This window comes from Fringilla coelebs (assembly GCF_963513975.1).
Source record: "Fringilla coelebs genome assembly, chromosome: 14".
NCBI classification, from domain to species: Eukaryota; Metazoa; Chordata; class Aves; order Passeriformes; family Fringillidae; genus Fringilla; species Fringilla coelebs.
The window spans coordinates 10952424-10973268 of NC_140040.1; the positions used below are offsets into that span (position 1 = coordinate 10952424).

At 43.1% G+C, this 20845-nt stretch overlaps 1 protein-coding gene across 1 annotated transcript; it reads right to left on the bottom strand.

The window, feature by feature from the left end:
* Positions 1–808: 808 nt before the first annotated feature.
* On the bottom strand, positions 809–19696 carry RBL2 (RB transcriptional corepressor like 2). Its single transcript, XM_084215005.1, has 22 exons — positions 19453–19696; positions 18019–18149; positions 16665–16865; positions 15907–15971; positions 13399–13527; positions 12432–12592; positions 12274–12338; positions 11407–11593; positions 10539–10705; positions 9932–10041; positions 8938–9041; positions 8425–8562; positions 8052–8216; positions 7378–7489; positions 6526–6798; positions 5956–6227; positions 5220–5396; positions 4982–5053; positions 4474–4588; positions 3264–3466; positions 2890–3054; positions 809–2481 (listed from the first exon to the last, which is right to left on the bottom strand). Exons 1-22 carry the CDS (start codon positions 19645–19647, stop codon positions 2311–2313), a joined length of 3378 nt encoding a protein of 1125 aa, XP_084071131.1. The 5' UTR covers positions 19648–19696; the 3' UTR covers positions 809–2310.
* Positions 19697–20845: the final 1149 nt, after the last annotated feature.

The following is a 20845-nucleotide window of genomic DNA, read 5'->3' on the forward strand; positions in this document are numbered from 1 at the left end:
TAGATTCCAACCAAACTGTTCTAAGTCATGAAAAATTATTTGAAACCACTTCAGATTTATCTTTTTTAATATAAAGTTTATACTCTATTTTTTTTTCATTTGGAACACCTTTGAAGTTCTTTTAGGTTTTTTTTAGTATTATCTTCAAAGTAGAAACTGCAAGTTCTATCTTTATTATTAGTTACAGATGAGGGTAACTTAACTTGTTTTCAGAAAGGGACAGGAGCAGCAGTTGATGAAACAGTCTCAGGCCCCCTAGGTAAAAAGGCAGGGAACAATCAGTGCATGTGTAGCTGTACAAATACGGCACCAGCCCGTGGTGGTCGGAGCTGTTCTTAACTACCTAAGAATGTTTAGAAATTCCCCTCAGTGGGAATGTGAGTACCCAGCACACTGGAAATAATTCTGCTGTCACTGGGTGTGTGAGATCTTGTGTTAAAAGCTCCTGCAGGGAGGGTAGATTGTTCTGGAGCCCCCCAGTGCTGTGCAGTGAGGCAGCCATCCTCCTCCTCCTCCTCTTGCTCTGCCAAGGGAGCAGCAGCTGGAGCTGGGGCATTCCCTGGCACTGCTGGCACTCCCAGGCCCTGCCTGCTGCCTTCTGATGGAGCAGCAGAGGGGACCTGCATGGAACAACCACAGTGACTAAACCAGGGCAGGAGTAAATCCTTTCCCTTGTGGTGTGACTAAGATGTGGTCATTTATTTATTTTTAAACCTTTAATTGCTGTGAAAGACTGAAGTCCTTGCTGCAGACTTTTCTAGCTTTGCACATACAGTGCTTTTCACACACAAACAGGAAACTGAGAGTCTATAAAGTCTTTATTGAAAAATACAATTGTAATATTTTCATACATAGTGAAGTTAATGGAACATAGTAACAACAAGAATTGTCTGACACTTCCATAAATATTTTTACAGAAACATCTACACAACTTCTGGACTTCAGCTTTTGTTATGCAGGTAAGAAAAACATGTTTTTATTTTACTTTAGCTGGATTTATAGTAAAGTCTTACATTTTCCTATTCTTCAGATGGGCAGGAATGACTGAATACAGGGCTTTTAGCTTTTGCTTCCTCAGAAAGCCTTCTGAAACCTGAGTGTGCCACATTCAGGTTTCAGAATGTGAAGAACACCCCCTCCCCAGCAGAGGACTGGCATCCTGTACTGTGGGAGAGGGTTGATGCTTTCCTAACAAGTCTGGTATTTTGGACCTATTTTAAATGAAAACAAGTGGTAAGTTTATGTGCAGCACCTGCTGATTGTGGTAGTAGGTGAGGGATTTCTCCCAGGCAGCCTGGTTTAGGCCTTTTACAAAAACCAAACTGCCAAGCCCTGTCCTTTAAACACCAACAAAATATTTTAAGTGTATATTTTAGGAGATGGGCACCACATTCCTGCTGCTGAGTGAGCAAGGGCTACAGTGCCTGGCTATCAAGAAAAGCAACAAGCATATAAAATTCCTTGAAAAAAGCATACATCCCTGGCTTCCTGCATTCATTGCTGCATGTACGCTGAGTTACAATGAATTCTTAATGCCATTTGCTGACAAGAGGAGCAATGGGATGTCAGATTGAAATAAATAGAAAAGTCAAATTGTTTCAGTACAGAAAGACAGCTGAAGTCAGCCTTTGCAAAAAATATTCACATTTAGAAAGTGCCATTGCAAATATACAGCAAAATTCATCTGCTTTAAACATGATGCTTCACAGCCCTATCCCAAGTGTCACCTTGGGAACATGAGTTCACTTTCAAACATTGCACAGCTCAAACCTATCAACACAATCACCTCCCTTGGTACAGCAAAGGGCCACACATTAAAGCTCTACACCGTGCTGCTTCTCAAAGGTACATGGAACATCCTGAATCTGGACAGAGTCCATCCATCCAGCTTCCTGCAGGGCTCAAACCGTGCCCCTTGTCCCTTTGCAAGAAGAACTGGACTGTGTGAGAATGTTACTCCTAAGCTGTTAGTTTGTGAGGGGGTTAGTGAGGAACCCTGACACTGTCTGTGGGTGCCTTGGTGCAGGGCTCCATGCTGAGGCACCTGGACCTGTCTGGCCACAGCTGACAAGGGTGAAGCACTGACTAGAGCAAAGCAAAGCTGTAAATACCTGCTGCAAGGTCCACAGCTGGGTTAGAGATGTGCTCTCCAGGCAGGGCTGGGGAGGGGTCACTTGCCTTGTGAAGAGGTTAAGCAGGGCCTGGGGCTGTGTTGCAGGTCTGAGGTGGATCCTGCCTGTCCCCAGAGCTGTCCTCCCTCATGCCCTGGCCCAGGCTCAGCACAGGCAGGGAGGGAGGAGCTGCGCAGGCTCAGTGGGACCCTCGGTCATTCGCTACATCCTGCAGTCGTCTTAACAGAGCCGTGTGATTCTCCTGGCAGATTCGCTTGGCTGGGGCTTCAGTTCCATCTTCCAAGAGGATGCCTCTCTTCTTTGTGGGGGTTTCTCCAGTTCGAACCATGCTGTTGATTTCCTTTAGCCTCTGGAGGGAGGGAGGGAGGGGGCAAAAGAAGGATTAGCTCTCACTATTTTGTGACTGCCCCAATATGATGTGAACTGTTGTTAGACACATTGCAGGGGGATTGGACAGGCTCTTTTGTGGAAATCTGTGCTGTATCAAGGTATTGTTTTCATCACTGTACTGGTCTTTCCCTTACCAGAGTAAGTCTTAAACTCAAGGGAATTTGTAACTGCATGCAGAGCTCAAAGGCCCATCCAGCCCTACAGCTGTGGCAGCTGCACTGGCAGTTTGATGAGCATTAGGTGATGATGTGTGTGTTGGACAAAGTAAAAAAAACTTCGTGTCACAGAGTCTGCTCTAATTTCACTACCCAAAACAACAAGCGGAGTTAAGGATTTAAAAAATCAAACTGAAACCCTTTAGTCTCACCTTTGAGGGGCTGCTGCTGAAGTAGTAGAATATTTTCTCTTGGGGAGAGAGGGCAGACTCGTTTCTGTGTGGTGAGATGTACAGAGGGTGGTGCTGGGAGAGCTGCACTCTGCGGGGGGAGCCGAGGCGCACGAACGGGTACGGCGAGAGCGGGGGGGAGTCTGTCTGCTCGGAGAGAACAGAGACAGCTGCAGCCTGAGCTCGGGGCTCACTGCAGCAAGGCTTTTCCACACAGATGGTACCGTGCAATAGACAACAAATGCAAGTTTTGTTGTGTTATTAGGCGAGATTAGCACTTTTTAATTTAAGGAAATTTCACTGCGTGGTCAGAAGATAAAGCTCTGTTTATTAAGAAAAAGCAGAATATGACTTACTGCATTTGAAGTGTACTTGAGGGCAAAGTCCTTGATCTGCTCGATGTAGACGCTGTTGTAGAACTGGATGAGGTCCCCGCGCTCCTCCTCCTCGGTGTCGCTGTTGGGGCCGGAGAGGCGCGTGGGGGTCGGGGGCGCGCTGGAGGGCTGGGGCACGGGCAGGGTGCTGCTGGAGCGCATCACCGGGCTGGAGTCACGGCTGCCTGCGGGGCACAGCCACAGCTCAGGGCTGAGCACTGCCAGCCCTGCGGGCACACAGCCCTGCGCAGACAGGGACAGGGAACTCGCTGCCACCAGCACTCTGCCTGGTTTGATCCCTGAGGGTTATCCCTTACACAAAAACTATTGATTTCTAACTTCTTACTGCATAAACTGCAAGGGATTTGCTGTAGGAGCTGAGCTGTATGATGATATAAAAAGAGCTGAAACTCCATTTTTCAGTATTTGTGTTATACTTTTAGCAGGAGCTCTTTCTTGTTGCTGCCTGCCTCCATTTCAGGTAAAGAATGGTAGTCTTTTTCTGTCAGTAGGAGAAATATTTGGCTTGGCTATACTTCCTTCTAAGTTAATGTGGGAAGTTGCAAAATATACGTATTTTTTTGCCTTCCCTGCCTGCCACTCCCTCTGACAGAAAATATTAATAGCTACTGCTTATACCATCATCTATTAAATACCTTGAGAACTGCTGGTAGGAATACACAGCATCACCTCTTTCGTTTCCTTTATAAAAGTTAATTCAGGGAAAATGTGTCAGTTCACATATCAAGGGAAGAATCCCCAGAGCTGTCAGCTACACTGAAATCAATGCTGTGGGTGGTGTTCCTATTTCTGCAGACAGCGCTACAAAAGAAACTACTGCAGCTCTCTGGTTGTGATAAGAGTAGCCGTGAACCTGGGCTAGCCCAGATTTCCTCATTTTGCAAAGACTCCAAAGTTCTTTGGTGTGTGAGCTGAACTCAGAGCTCAGGCCAGCACAGCAAATTCCCAAAGTAGGTGCATGTGGGGAGGGATTTGAAACTGGCAGAGTGGGTGCAATAAAAACCTTCAGGTAGAGCAACTCTTAAATGTTATCAATGTATTCTTAATTGTGTCTAAGTTTACCAAAGGAGGAACTGTTTGGGGTGAAACAACACAAAATCTGACTCTTCATTTATGCATGCGGTTTGGAAATGGAATTAAACCCAAACACCTGGCATTTGGAATCACTCACTTCTTTCTTTGTTCCTGTCTTTGCTCCAGTCTGTGGGTGAGTTCTGCTGGCTGCTGCTGTCACTGCTGCCCGAGTGGCGGCGGCGGCGGCCCTTGATGAGGACACTGCGATAGACCTGCAGGGACAGGGAGCAGCCTGAGCAGGGCACGGTGCAGCAGTTACCCCGCCAGGGAACTACTGCCTGCACAGCATCTCTGCTGCCAGAACTTCACTGTTGTACCAAACTGCTTCTTGCAGGGCAAAATACAGCCTCCTAAGAGGAGTAATAGCCCATGGGCACTGCCTCCTTCTGTTTTAAGTAAAGAACATTTTCTATTTTAGGTACAGTTTAGTATAAAAAGCTTTCAGTAGTGCAGGATTTTAGATATGACCACTATCTTTTGAGAATGGTTCATAGACTGCATCCTCTTAATAGTAGATATTGCTTTACCAAGTGATCTGTTCCTAAAATAGAATGAAGCCATTTAATAAACCAGATCCCACAAGGTTAAAGAGTGGCTGTGCTCACATGACTCTTGGCTTGTGGCTGTGTCCGGTAGCAGCGCATGATGTTCTGGAATGATCTGTCTTCATTAGTGACCTAAGGGGGATGCACAGAAAAGATTCACTATTTCTGCAGGTTATTGGGTCATTTGTTTGGCTTGGGCTGGTTGTGTTTGTTTTTTGGGGCTTTTTGAGGAAGGAGTACTGGGAATATTAAGTATTAAAGGAGATTTTTGTCTGCTTTTTCTTTGCTCCCACTTTACCTTAGTCATGACATAAATGGCACACATCAGCAGCTGATCCAGATGCCTGTCCATCATGATTTCGGGGCAGTGCACCAAGGAGTACTCAAAGCACGTCCAGATCTTTTTGCGCAGCTCATCAGACACATCCAGTTTGGCACAGAGGTCCCTCAGACGAACACTGGCCAAGTGATACACCTGTGACATGGGACACTGCTCAGGGCCACAGCAACACTGCTCTTCTCACCCAGCAAAAGAGTAACTCAGACTTGCACACCTGCAGAGCTTGTGCAAATGCTAAGCCAAGAGAAGAATAACTAAATTCAAATTTAACTGTTTTGCTTACAAGGCACAGACATTCTCAGTATTTGTGTCAGTGCTAAGAAAACATATGTTTGGAGCTTAAATTCTAAGGTGTCCTGAGCACAGAAAGGGCACTGCATTGCCTACAGCAACTCCTGTACTGAATAAACCAGAAAGTCTCAAAAATTAACCCCTTTCTTTGGAAGAGCCTTCAAGAAAAGGACACCTTTGAGAGCCTGCTGGCCAAGTACAGAATCTACTTCCACACCCTGGTGTGCCAGCACACGCCTTTGCTAGTGAGAAGTGGCCTGCAGGAAAAAACTACTCTTCAGGTGTGTATGAATACTAAATGTAATATGCCCTCATTATTACAGCCAGTACATTTGTATTTTTAAAATGACTGCAAGTTTACCAAAATAAGAACTAAGCAAAGCAAACTAAGATCAAAAAGTACCTTTCTGAAGAAGAGTGCAAGAGAGCCCATCTTGCGAGGCCTGACGGCTGTGGCACTGAGGTGCTGGGTCTGCCTCTGCTCTCCAGGGGAGATCTGCTGCACTGTTAGCTGGCCTGGCAGCTGCAGTGCTGCCCCAGCCATCTGGGGGTTCAGGGTGCCAGCCAGAGTCTGGGCACTCAGAGGCTGCATGGGCCCAGACACAGCCTGGGGCTGGGCACCTACATTTACTTGGACTGGGAAGAAAGTTATTCCTCCATTTTCATTGGCAATACCTGTAATGTAACAAAAAGAGCCTGAAATAAGAGCAAGCTGTGTGGGGGATGTGTGTGTAGGGGGGGGGGTTGAGTTTTTAAAAATAATTCAGTACTTCTTTTATTAGCTACTTATAACTAGACATTTAGTATATTATACATGAAATTGCTTAATCAAAATACTTTGGAAACTTCATGATGAGAGGAGAAGATAATGAAGTTGAAGTAAGGTTTCCATGCTAATGCAGTTCTCCCTGGCTGTGTTCTAATCCCCTGATGGGAGCAAGCCTGAATGGCTGAGCAGCAGCGTTTCCCTCACCTTGCACAGGTATTGTCACCGTCTGCCCGTTGTTGGCTGTCACGGTGGCCGTTGCCACCGTCACCAGGGTCTGGCCAGGCACTGGGGTCACGGACACAGCCTCGGGGCTCATGTTCTGCACTGGCACCGTGCTCACCACGGGCTGCGGGGGCACGCTGACGGCCGTGCCAGCCTCGGCGGCACCGTCGTTGTCAGCGAACAGGCGCCGCCGCGTGGGGTTGGCTGTGGGAGAGCTGTACCTGTCATACAGGCTGGCTGGAGGGGAGGAGAGGCCTGGGGAGGAAAAACACACACACAGATATCTATTTAACTCTTGTTTTATAATCCTTTGTTTTACAAGGCGGTGGAAATCTAAAGCAAACCAAAATATGTCATGAAAAGCTCTTCAGGAAAAAATTTTTAAAAATACAGATGGCTTTTAGAGATGACTTAATCTTCCATAGTGCTGTATTTAATATTTTTCTAAGTTCATACATTATATTTTACTTTTTCTAGTGGAAAACGTTTGAGATGTCACATAATATATAGTGGGGTTTCTTTTCTAGTAGAACAATAAAGCGAACCAATGAAAGTGGAAGCTCTGTGTGTATGCATGTATAAATAGAGTTTAACACACACGTACACATGCTGTTCATATCCATCACCTGATAACACCCTATCAAAGCAGTACTTGTTCACACTGATAATGATCAATACATCAGTCTTAGACCTCTGATGCAACTCTATGAGCTGCAAAATCCTTTACCAACATGTTTACAGCTATCTGTACAGTGGCATTAAAGCAGCTTCCTCCCTTACACATTTCAATCCAAGTAAGCAATGTACAGCACGTTCTGCTTTAGAAAGTCTTACCTTTTCCCAGCCCTCCGCTTTCAGCACGAACCTCGTTTATTCGCCGTGGTGTCAATGGTGAGCCTACAACACTGCTCCCAGCAGATCTCTCAAAGTACTGAGGTGGCATTACCTAAAATATTTATCCTTTTGTTAGAGTGTCTGTATCACCCATTAACTACATAGCAAATTTTTAAAAGCTGCTGCACTACATATTTTGAACAGCAAAACTTTGTGGAAAAATAACAAGAAAAGTGACAGACGTACCCTAAGCCAAACAAAACCAGTAGTGAGTAGTGATGGTGCTGCTCTGGAAGATACACACTGTAACAGTCTTTCTGTGGCTACTGTGTGTACTTTTTACCACATTTCTTGTCTAAAAATCTTTCCAAGAATTACTGGTCCAAACCTTCCCTGCTTGACCATTTTGTTCACTGTTTTGCTACATCAATAAAATACAGGATAAAATACTGGATGAGAATCATCTCTGTTGCCTGTCTCTGTTGCAGATGTCTCCACAGAGATGGCCCTGACCAGACTGGAGCACACTGCACTTGCTGCTTTGCCTGCATTAATGGGCTGGGATGGTGGAACTGCTGCTGGGACATGTAAGGCCTCTCCTTCAGGGCACAGTCATCTCTCTGCCATCCTATCTGATTATGGAAGCTATGCAACACACGGAAAGATATGCTCACCTCTTCACAAGTAGGAACCTTGTTTTCATTCTCTCTGATTCTGTCCCACAGCACAGATCCCTGTTTCCATGCCATACTCTCAAGGATCTGCTCTTCAATGTGGTTCAGGTGTTTTACCACTTCGCGACAAAGGCCGTCCTCTGCTCTAATGAAAACCTCAATCACCTGTGCAGTGGATAATTAGGATCAACATAATCTACTTGTTTCATAGATTTGTTCTTAAACAAAGCTCTAATTCCAATACTTGATTTTCAAGGAAGAAGAGACTATTAGAAATATGAAGGCTGCATTACTATGACTCAATCCTAGGTTGTCATACAGGTCAATAAGCACTCATGACTTTGTAAGCATTTCTAGCTATCAAACACATTACCTTGTAAAAATGATAAACTGGAATGTCAAATATTTCAGTGACGAAAGGGAAGTTTCCAGGTGGGTTGTATGTAAAGGTAATGATCTCCAGGCAACATGCCAGCAGAGACCTGTGAAACACATCTTGCTCCAGTATTGCCTGCAAGAGTTGCAAATTTTAAAGCTTATTTTACAGTGTAACTTCAGAACAATAAAACACTTTTTATTGTCTAAACAGCAAGATTCTCAAGCTTATAAAAAGTGAAGCTATTTTTTAAAGGACAGAACTGAGATCAAAATGAACCATCTTTAAAATGGCTCATTAAAAATTAAAGAGCCATTAAAAATTTCATCTATCTTTGTGTTTGCAAACACAGTTTCTTGAACCTTTTTTCTTCCATTCAGGTGTACTTACAGGGTTCTTCTCAGAGATTTACCCTCATTTTAAATAGCTGACAATTCTGCTCTACATCTGTGTTCTTTTTTTGCAGGTCCAACTTTAAAAGTGAGGAACCCTTTGATTAGTTTTCCTTACAGATAAGTCAGTGTCTCCCAGTCTCTTCCTCTCTTGCTCAATGACTGACTCCAAGACCTTGTAGTAGAGCATCTCAGCAAGACGAAAATGTTTACTAGCAACATCTGCAGAAAGTTTAAATAGAAGCAATATTGTAAAATGCAAGAAAAAAGTATTATATTCTTCATCTTCAGATACAGAAATGCAACAGTAGCTTGTGTGGATTTCTGTGCTGCTGTGGATACAATACTTTCAGGACTAAACCAGTACATTTCAAGTTAATGTAGGAATCCTCCTACGCTGCACTGACTTGTGAATGCAGAGCAGAGTAACTTGCTACTGAACCCAGATTTTGGGTATCAGTATTGCATCACCATGGACAAGAACAACCCTTAATGTTGCTATAATAGACACAATGCAAATTCAGAAAATGCACTTGTATGGATCCACCTTGCACTGTGCAACAAAAAGCAGTGAAGCAACTAAGCTGACAAGAACAAAGGAAGGCCTAATTAAGAAACAAGGTCAAGAGCATCTTCCTTATATTCAATCCATCTTCAGGCACTTCAAGACAACTTCAAGCTATCAAGACAACTTTGCAAATCATGTTTTTGTGTTTATACTGGCAGGATTTTAATACCTGTACTAATCCATCCTCATATGTAAGCCAAAGATGCTATTGGGTTTTTAAAGACTACAGTTACTCAGATTTTCCTTACCAGCACAGAAATCCATGCCATCACTAATAATCTTATACTTGAGAGAAAAAGTGATACACTTAAAAGTCCTTTTCATTTCACTTCTCTAGTGCTGAAAGTATGATCAAATTCCAGCAATTCAAGCTAAGGCTGATTATAAAATTTTACACAGCATTGAAATTTGCTATGTCTTAAGAACACAGGAAAAGGCAAGAAAAGTAGAAAAGACAATTGTGCTAAAGCATAACCTGTATGTAAAACTTCATTACAAGAGACAGATGTGTATGCATTTTATGGGTAAGTAAAATGTTTCCCACCTTTGGAAAAATTACTGAATTCTCCTTCAGACTGAGTGCTCTGACAGTACACATCATGCATTTCTTTAACTCTGTTTGCAATGGATTGAGAAGGATCTCTGGAGCATGACCTGAAAATAAAAACTAAACATTTTCAATATACTATTCCTACTAAGACCAAAACCACCCTTTTTTTTTATATGTTGAAAGCAAAAAAAAAATGGAAATACATTGCACAGCAATACAAACAGACCCAAATGTATCTAACTACAAAACAGTTTACCCACATGGAGAATAAAGTTTGGTTTGCATCTCCTGCAGTATGGAGTGATTTCCTAGGTAGTGCTATTTGTTAAGCAGGAAAAGTGTTGAAAATTTTATACTGGCAGCTTGTGGTTAGAGAATACCAGATCTGCTGGGTTTTAAATGGTGGATATTCATCAGTCTCTAGGGACCGATGAATTTAAATAAAGAGAATAGTCCTTCAAAGTGTAAATATCTCTCTGGATTCCATTTTACTCCAGTAATAAAGGACTGGCTCACCTTTTAATTTACACTGTTCAGCTTTAATGTTTGCTATTAAAACTAGAATAGAAAATAGGATTTTTTGGCTAAACACCAAATTTACCTGAGTATTTGCTCCAGATTTTCACTGGGGGCATTTTTCAGCCCTGCCAGCATCGTGTGCAGGCGGCTCAGGCTGTAGGTTGCTATGGAAACAGGTGTCACGTATGGGTTGCTCTCTTTAATATACTTGCGGCCAGTAAGGGGGGTTGTGATCCTCAGTGATTTGGACTGAAAATAAAAAAATAACCACATATGCATATGCACTCTGTTATGAACTTTGATAAAGGTCATAACCTAGAAACATCAATCTGCAGAATTCTTACTGTGTTTATGGAAAAAAATGCCTCCTAATCAAACAGCCCAAACCAGACCATGACTCAGGTAATAGCAATGAAGAATTTGCCTGTGGTGCTCAGATGTTTGTATCAAACAGTTGTGTATAAACATAGGGGATGTGATCTATGCTGAAATGCAGATGCTGGAATTGAGTGTGAAACAGTTAGACCAATCTCAAAAATCCCCCCTAAATCCCAGTATCTCTTCCTAGCCCAAGCAACAAAGCTAGCTGTAGTTCATAGCAAAGGTATACTGTGCCAGGGCTTCCTTTCAGCAAGTTTAACCTTTAACATCAGAAGTCCTTCTGATCAGCATTTTAGTTTATTTGTATCAGATCAAGATATCACATTAAAATAATGTAACATCAAGGATATCCCTTCAATTAGAACACAGCAAAATCAATGTATCTTCTAATTACCTAACCACACAGTAACTTCTTTTAATAAATACATTATATTCTTCACCATGAAGTCCAGCTCCCAATACTCCACCCATTTTCTCCCCACACTCTGAGGTGTGTTTTATTTCTGTCTCTAATGGCAGCCAGGGAGGGTGGCATATAAAAGCAGCAACACAGACCATGCCATACTCACCCTGTCAAAATGCTGCTGCAAATTATGCTTCACCTGTACCCTCTCAGCTGTTTCCAGTCCTGAAGGTGTGTTCAAGCACCTCGTGAGAGTTCCAATCTCTTCATCCGCATCCTCGCCAAGGAATATTCTCTCATCGAGATTTCCCACTGACAGAACATACTCCTCATAGGCCTTGTTGATGGCTTTGCTACAGCAGGAAGGAAAGGCAGACAAACCCCTTTTATTTAGACTGCTTTGTTCATCTGCTCCACACTGAACAGAGTTCTGGCCTGGGGGAAGTCTACTTCAAACTTCCTTTGACCCTCACTGAAGCTCCTTTAAGATCTACAGTACCTTATACATGACAGTGGCAAGGACATTATTTACCTTATCTATCTGATGGCCTGCCATTTATCCAGCTTCAGGAAGAAAACAATCAAACACTGAGAATTCCTATTTCCTGGAAACCCCTCAAAAGTTACACAGCATTGTATCATAAAATACAATCAGCCATTTTTATATCATTAAAAGAAAGTAAGTCCTACACATAAACATCTCTAAACACCACCAGACCCATTTTTTTCCTTCCACTTCCTACTCAATGTGCTCCCAGCAGCTTTTTTATAATAACTCTGAGTTGAGTTACACACTAACAAAAAAATCCAGGCAAGAGAAACATAAGAAAAAAGGCAGACATCAGGTAACCCCACCCTGAATCACTGTTCCTCTTCCAAGCAGGCCTCAGCCCCCAGCACTGCCAGAACAGGGAGGCAGTGCTGGATGGCCATTCTGAACACACAAGGCATGGCTGCTACCAGTGCTCAGGTCAGGGAACAGCTGGGCCACAGAGGGGCACTACTGCAAACCAAACCACAGACAGGGACTTACACGCTGTCTCCAAAGTTCCCAGGATCTAGAAATCCTGTCAGGTTTTCATCTTTTCCTTTCAAAAGCTGCAAGACATTTAAGAACAAAGGATGAGCATTTCATGTCTTATAAAGGTTTTGAAGGAGAGATTTTTCTACATTACATATTTACTGACCAACCTTTTTGTCAAAAAGCTTCCGAATATATGGCTTCCAAAAATGCTCCTTTATGCCTTTTGCTTCTAAAACTAATCCATAATGTAAAGAGCACAGTTTTTCAATGATGCAGGGAGGATCAGATGATACTTTATAATCCTTACTATGGAAGTCTTCAGGTAGACCTGAAATTCAGAATATTGTATGATTTAATTTTGCAAATCCATATCCTGCTTTCTTATTAAACCTAAATTCTTCAATGCTGTCTAGTCAAGGTAATATGAAATTAAAACAGCAAACTAGTTAGTTCTCTTGAAAGAACTACACAATGCCCACTAACTGGGTAATGTTATCAAAAGCAAATTTTGAATTAGAGATTTAAAAACATTAGTTACTGAGTGATAAAAATTACATATATCAATTCTAATAAGAAAAAAAAATCAAACACTGGTGAACTACAATATTTATTTGAGATAATGGTCCCAGGTCACATCCGAAGCACTACACTCGGCCAGTCCTGTACAGCACTGAGAATGAAGTGCAAGCCTGGGAAGAGTTACATCAGAATTTCAAAGGCAACTTCTCACCATTCATTTGAATTTGTGGTTATCAAGTCAACCTAGACTTCCATTCCCTTCAGAAAGAGAACAGCAGCAATCCAGAAATGAGAGAGCAACAAATCTCCTATCTGAGCCCTGGGTCTTTCCAAACTGCTGCACCACAGAACATTCCAATCTCACTGTGTCCAGCGATGGCTGTGTCTTTATGCACTTTTCTACTGACATTAAATGCTCATTAGCTCAAAGTGTTACTCTGGAACTTCCTTCAAGGGTATTTCCACAGTACATCAAATTCTTGACATAACGTATTATTTACAAAATTCACTAGTCTGTTATTACATACTACATTAACAGGAATGGAACTGTGTAGCCAGATCCAGAAAATATTAGTTCTCATGTATTTCAAATCAGTTTCTTTTTTTTCAACATACCCTTAAAATTAGGATTCAGGAGTTCTTTACGGTTAGGACACTGCAGAGCATTTCCATACACGAGATCCAAAGCACATAACAAGAGATGGTAGGAATTGACCAAGTCATCACTGATCATAGGAAAATTTCCTGCAATATTAGAAAGACATAAGACATAAAATTAGCAAGGATTGAAGAAACTTTTTACCAAGAGACTGTTGATGTTTGCATTACAATCAATAATGGAATCTTGGAAACACAGTTTGGTGACTATTAGTACCTGGATAGCAACACAGGCAGTAAAGGAGACTCACAATAACATATAACTAATAGAAAAGTAAAATACTTTTTCAGAAACAACAATTGTGAAGGAACCCAAATATATTGCGCTGAAATCAAACCTTACCAAAATGTTGCTAAATAAGCTGTTGCTGCTCCCTCATTCACAGTAATCTCATTAAGCAGTGCACAAATCACTTGAAGCAGCACAAACTGTATAATGCAAGCTGCCCCAAGGAAGAAAATCCTGCTTCTGTCTTTCTAGGTTTGTAAGAATAAAAATGATTTAAATGCAGATAATTTAAACTATTTCAAATAATGGATCCTAGATGAAATTTTAATTAACTTTACCCACTTTTTAGTTATTTCCAAATCACTAAAGGTTCGCAGCAAAGCAATGAAAATCCTAGATACGATTAGCAAACTTTTAATCAATAAAATTCTCAAAGAAACTGTCATAACACAGGATCAATTCCACAACCACGACAACTTACTGTCAGCACAGAAATAAATATAATTTCACATTACCAGTAGTTCCATAGTAATTTCTGGTTGCTGCCATTTCAAACAAGGCTCTCTTTCACAACTTCCTACCAAATAATAAAAAACCAAAGATTTTCTTCCCCCATCAATTTTAAAGAAAGAAAGAGTTTGAAGAGCAGTTCTTACAAACAGTTTGCTGAAGTGCAATCCCACTGAACAAGGGGCTCCCTCAGTGTGCAGTGCATGAACTGAAGGCAATGGGCTGCAGGAGCAGACAGGCCTGGGCCTGCCACTGCTGTGTGGTTGCTGTGATAAGGATTTACTGCCCACCCCCAAACCACACAGCACAAAACCTCACACCAACACCCAATGCCTTAACAGTCAACACTTTTGCAAACAAATAGTTTCCCTTTTTAAAGTGCTGCCACACTTTAATAATCATTTAGTAACTTTACAGCTTCTATGCACTGTAATTTTTTCTTTTCCTTGTAAAATTCACTTGGATGTGTTATCAACATGGTATTCTCCACAGGGTTAGTTACCATATCTGAAACTGCTTGTAATTAACATGTAGTCAATGGATGATGCAGTTACTCAAACATATCAGTCACTAACTTAGCAACAAGAAGAACCATAAAGTCCCCCTGCACCTTGTCAACCATCCAATCTTCCCACAGAAGGGCACACTTTACAGAAGGGAAAAGAAAAACCTGTGGTTTTTCCAGACTGACCTACCTGTGCTGCCTACCTGTGCTAAGGAAATGAAGTCCTGACTGACTGGAAATAAGTACAGTACTAACTCTGCTGGGATCAGTGGTTGAAATAATGCTGTGTTTCAGGCTGAAAGCACCACACTTGTTTAGGGAAGACTTCTCTTGCCCAGTAAGGTGGAATTTGCAGCCTTACAAAAAGGCACCTTCCTCACAGGATGGAGTGCTCAGAGCAGCACCTGTGTCTCAGCACACCCTTCCCGACTTTTGTAGGGATGTGGTGCTGTGGGTCCAGCACTGCTGCCAGGAACCCTCTGCAGTGTGGCACGGTGTTGAAAGAAAGGTTTGTAAACAAAGTTCTGTGCTGAACAAAATCAGTGCCAGGCCATTCAATATTGCCACAGCCTACTCTGTCCTAGCCTCAAAATCATCCAGTTAAGAAAATCATAGCACAATGCAGGAATCTTAACATTGATTCACTTTTAAATTTGAAAAAAATGCATCCCACCACTTACTCCCAAACAAAAAAAAAATTCCTTTTATCCCTTTCCTTGAAGAAATTAAAATACTGGTTTTCCTCTGATAGGTATTATATTATGAAAAAAAAAAATCAAAATACTGGACATCATCAGTGGATCTGATCTACAATGATGCTCTTTCCACATGGAATATCAATCCTGTCTTTACTCTCCCCAAAGCACTACCTTACCTATACATCGCTCACAGTGAACACTAACCAAAGCAGGACCTGAAACAAGGACTAGGGATGTGGAAACTCTTTAAGACACAAATTTGATGAGGAAAGATTTTAGACTATACATGCTGTGACTGAACAACTGAAGCCTAAAATGAGTTCCTTCCTGTTCCTTCCTTTTTCTCCCAACAGTTACTATCAAGAAAAACATCTGAAATTCTCTACTGCTCTTATAAGCTTTAAGGCTTCTCTTACTATAAAGATTATATGTACACTGCACCTATTGGGTGTTTTAAGGACTGATATAAAATAATGACTACTAAAACTGTGTCTGATGCACTTAATCCCTTTCAGATCCCTTACCTTTTGCATGAACAAACAGGACCCAACAAAACTGGAAAACTTCGGTCACAGTACATGGTTGTCGTCTTTTGGAGGAAAATACAGCAAGGAGACAATGAGCTCAATGAATCAGAACTGATAAAACATCACACAAGAGTCACTAATTTAAAGAGAAAACTAAGTTTTACAACAGTGTGGCAAAAATCTTATACCCTTCCCACAAAGCCCTGACTAAAGGAAATACAGAAAGACACACAAAACCTAAAAGAGGTTCAGTGTAGGCACAACTGGAACCCCTGTTTCAGCCTGTAAGTTCAATTCCACAGCACTCCAAATAGAAACAAAGTTTCTACTATAAAGCAAAATACCTACAAGATCTGCAGCTATGAAGAAATCCATGGGAGTTACTGGGCAGTGAAACAGACTGAGCAGTAATGCGAGTTACTAAAGCCATGCAGATCATAAAAGGATCAGATTCTTCCTGTCTTTCCCATCTTTACAACACTAGTGCTTCCCTTGCCTACAAGCTGATTGAAATCTCTCCCTTCTCCCCCATCCCCCAAATCATCAGAAACTCAGCAGCTTTGGGATTTCCTGCCCCGTCAGATCTGAAACTGAGAAGGAGATTAAAAATTTACTGCAGGCAAGATCAAACCAACTCTGATATTATAAACAACTATGAAAATACAGTCAAAATACAACTAAGAGAACCAAGCAACTTCATTATGTTTTCACTAAAATAATGCTCTACAATCAGTCTGGAAATAACAGAAACCCACCTCTGTTTCCTGCCTCTCTGCTGACGAGGTTGATCTTCTTGAGGATACCTGAAAATGTCCTGAAAAATGGGCTCATACTTCTTAAAAATGACTGCAGAAACGGTGAAGTTCCTCTCCAGTCTCTCAGTTCGCTCTCTGAACTGGGATGGAAGATTTGCCATGTCTTCCCACTTCTTCATCTTGTTGAAAAACTCAATCAAGCTGCAAATACCAAACGGTTAGATCAGAAAGGCCGTTTGTTTCTCCTGCAGAAATAAACTCTACATTTTCAACAAAATTTCTGCTGCCCAAACTACTGATGAAATGGTGGCAGTGCAAACATGACAATGAACTCAGAGCCAGTCCTTCTCGTGGTTGAGCTCAGACAGCTCGTGAAATATTTTTAGATCCTGGGCTGATAACCACATTAACTATGTACTCACAGGTTTGGCATCTTCTCACAAAGACAAAATCAACTCCAACAGTTAGATTTATCTGAAATCAGACTTGTCTTGTTTTTCTGAATAATTTATTAATTTAAATAAAACTACCTGTAAGATCTACAATGCTAAGAATATTCTACAAAGTATGAAAAACCTCTTAAGATTTAGTAAATTGCACTTCACAAATTTGGGTTTAATTCCTTTTCTACTTCTTTATGTACACCTTCTTTTTCAGTGTTACTAGTCTTGACAGCCCAGATCATAGAACCAATTTATCAACATTTAATACCCTGAATTTCTAATTTGGAAAACAAAAGCTTATAAAGGATGGCTTTTGCAGCAATGCTTCAACAGCAGAGGAAATGGGATAAGAAGTACATAAGAACTATGGAATTTTTAGAACCCAATGAGATTGCTAATAAATAAATTCAATTATTTAAGAAGCTTTTCTTTATTACTTTATGGACATAAACATTTGACACGAATTTGTTCATCAGATTCTGATCTCATTTAGTGACTTTAGCAAAACCATGTGAAAGGTGAAGTTTTCTTTTGCAAAAATGGAGATAAATCTTGTGAACATTTTCACAGCGAAATACAAATGTTTTCTCATGTGAGAAGTTCACTCTGCACACCCCCAAAATTGACTGCTCTTCAGTGACTGGCTTCTTTCTCCTTTGAGTGAAGGAAGTCAATCTCTTATTTTGAAAACCAGTGTTTTTATGAACATAGTACTGAGCCAAAGGAGCTGTCCTACTTCTGTGGCAGTGAGCTATAACACAAAAAAACCATTCTGGGGATATAAAGTCTATCTTCAAAAGCAGGAAACAAGAAACACATTTAGCTTTTATTCTCCATTTCCAATTTCACAAAGTGATAAGCACCCTTTGTGATTTTGTAAGTGTCTAAAAATCAGCAAGAATAAAAGTTACCTTTGGTCTGAACAGCGCAGGATTCTGGTTAAGGATACATAATTTCCTTCTGCTGTTCCCCTGCTCACAGTTGGAACCGCTTTTCTGCAAGCCACGTACAAGGCACAAGCCAGCCAATGCATGTCATTTCCCTGTGAATCAAAACATCGGGCATCTAAAAGACTGCACTGAAAACAAAAACATGCTTTTCAGCAACATCAGGGAAAAGCACTGTGTCCTGAAGAGATGAAGTTCAACCAGTGAGAAAGTTGATTTGCTGTTTCAGACTTCTGTTATGCTCTGGGTTTTTAACTGCAACAAAACAGGTGCTAAATAGACACTAAACACTGAACTGCATCAAAACTAAATTTACTAGTTACCATTATAAATTTCACATTTGACTCAAAGCGTGAAATATATTTTGAGTATATGAAAATATATTTTTAGTGTTGTTCTACAGCATTTTGTACTGCTCAAATTTAAAATAAAAGGTAACAAAAAGAAGAAGGCTACAGTTCTTGCAGCCAAAAAATTCTTCTGGCCTGAACGGACAGTAGGAAAAGAAAAACATCACTTCCATTTTGTTCCGTATTACACAGCAGAACAATTATTCAATCTGGTAACTAAAGACAGAAATTAATTCTAATGAGCACTTTTATCCTCCGTCTTTGATCAAAGCGTAACACCTCAGTGGGAAAAAGAAGGGGTAAAACAAGGGGGTAAAACAAGGGGCCAAACTGAATCCGATGCTGTGGTTTCGTCGGGCTCCATGATGCTACGGGCCGGGGGGAGCGCACACCTTCGTGGGCAAGGCAGGGCTCGCTCCCGAGCGTCGCCGCCCGCCCGCGATGTGACAGCGGCGCTGCCCGAGCGGCTCCTCCTTCCCGCACGGGCGGCCCCGGCCCCGCAGCACCGAGCCCTGCCCCGAGAGCCGCCCGGTCACCGGAGGGCAGCGCTGGGGGCCCCGGGGCTTATCACAAGCGCCACCTTTGCTATAGGAAGGCAGCGATAAAAGGCGCTTCCGAAGCTCCCGGGCGCGTCACCTCGTGTTCCTGTTTTCAAGAACGACGCGACAATCCTTTACCTTTTACCCTTCACCTTTTACCCTTCACCCCCCAGCCCGGGCCGTGCCAAGCCCCCGAAACACAACGACCAAATGTGATCACACCTGCGCGGGGCATCTCCGCGGGCCCCCCGCGGCTGCGGAGCGGCGCTGGCCGAGCCCACTGCGCCGCTCCTCGGCCGAACCGCGGGGAGCCGAAGCACCACAGCGACGGGGGCTCTTCCATTTTTAACACCTTTCCGCCGCTATGACTCCCAATTGCGATGGTTATTCCCGGGCGGTACGAGGGAGAGGCCGCCGCGCCTCCACCGCCGTCCCTTCACTCCGCGCTTCACCGCGCGTCCCGCCGCGCTCCCCCCGGGCCGGCCGCGGCGCCGTCACCCCCCACTCACCTCCAGGGTGTAGTTGCGCCTCATGCTCTGGTAGCTCTGCCAGGCCTCGGCGCGGGCGCGCTCGTCCATGTTGAGGCTCCTGCATAGCTCCTCGTAGCGCTGCCGGGTCTCGCCGTCCTCGCCCGGCGGGGACGGGGCGGCGGCGGCGCCCCCCGCGGGACCCGGCTCGGCCCCGGCCGCGTCCTCGCCCGCCATGCCGCGCCCCGCCGCTGGGGGGCAGCGCCGCGCTCTCCGCACCGCGCCTGCGCCGCCGCCCCGCGCGTTCGAATCCAAACACCGAGGGACGGGCCCCGCCCCCGCCGCGCTCCGCGCCCGCTTATTGGTCCGCGGGGCGCCCGCCCCGCCCGCCCGCGCGCAGGCGCACGGTGCGCGCTCGTCCCACGCACCGCGAGACGCGCGCGCGGCACGGAGCGGGAGCGCGCCTGGCGCGTGAGCCCCGGGCTGGGCGGGGCCGGGGCCGTGAGGGGAGCCCGGAACAGGCAGAGAGCGGCCAGGGCCGGGAGGGGCTGCGCACAAATATACACAAATACGTACACAAATATACACAAATACGTACACAAATATACACAAATATGTACACAGAGTGCGGGGTACGGGCTGTACACAAATATATACAAATATATACACAGAGCGCGGAGTACAGGCTGTACACAAATATACACACAAATATGTACGCAGGGTACAGGCTGTACACACACACAGTGCGGGGTACAGGCTGTACATAGGCAGTGAGGGGTAGGGAGGAGAGACAGAAATAGCTCCCACTGGTCAAGTCCCAACTGAGCAGAGAGGAGGTTGCCAAAAATAAGATTTAAGTCCTAGAGCAGGTAGATGTCAATTAAATGATCAGTAAAACAGGCTGCACTTGATTAAAAGAGATTTATTGATTCTGTCACCTTGATTTTGTATTACTGATATTTCATGAACGCTGAAAGCTTCAGGGAAAAAAAAAATAAATGTTAAGAAAAAATGATCTGACTGAGGTGAGATGTGACTCAGGACACAAATAGACACACACTGGTACCCAGCATTGAGAACTACAGAAAGCCTGAGCTGGCACTGGAGGATGGTGATGCCAGGGTCCCCCCCAAACCTGCAGCCCCCAGACTACCAGACCAACTTACAACATTAAAAACAAGTGATTAGGTTGTATTTAATCTTACATCCTTTTTTATAACACAGAGGAGCTGTGAACTTTGCAGTGAGGCCAAACTCCTGATCTCAGTTATGCAGAGCATTGATGGGAAGCTCTCTGCCACCCAGAAGATTATATAAATGATGTGGGGCTTTTCTGTTTAACTAAATTTACAGTATCTACTAAAACACAAAGCAGCAATAACTTATTACAGCATTTAATTTCTACTGAGAAATATTAATCTGCTCTTTAAAAATC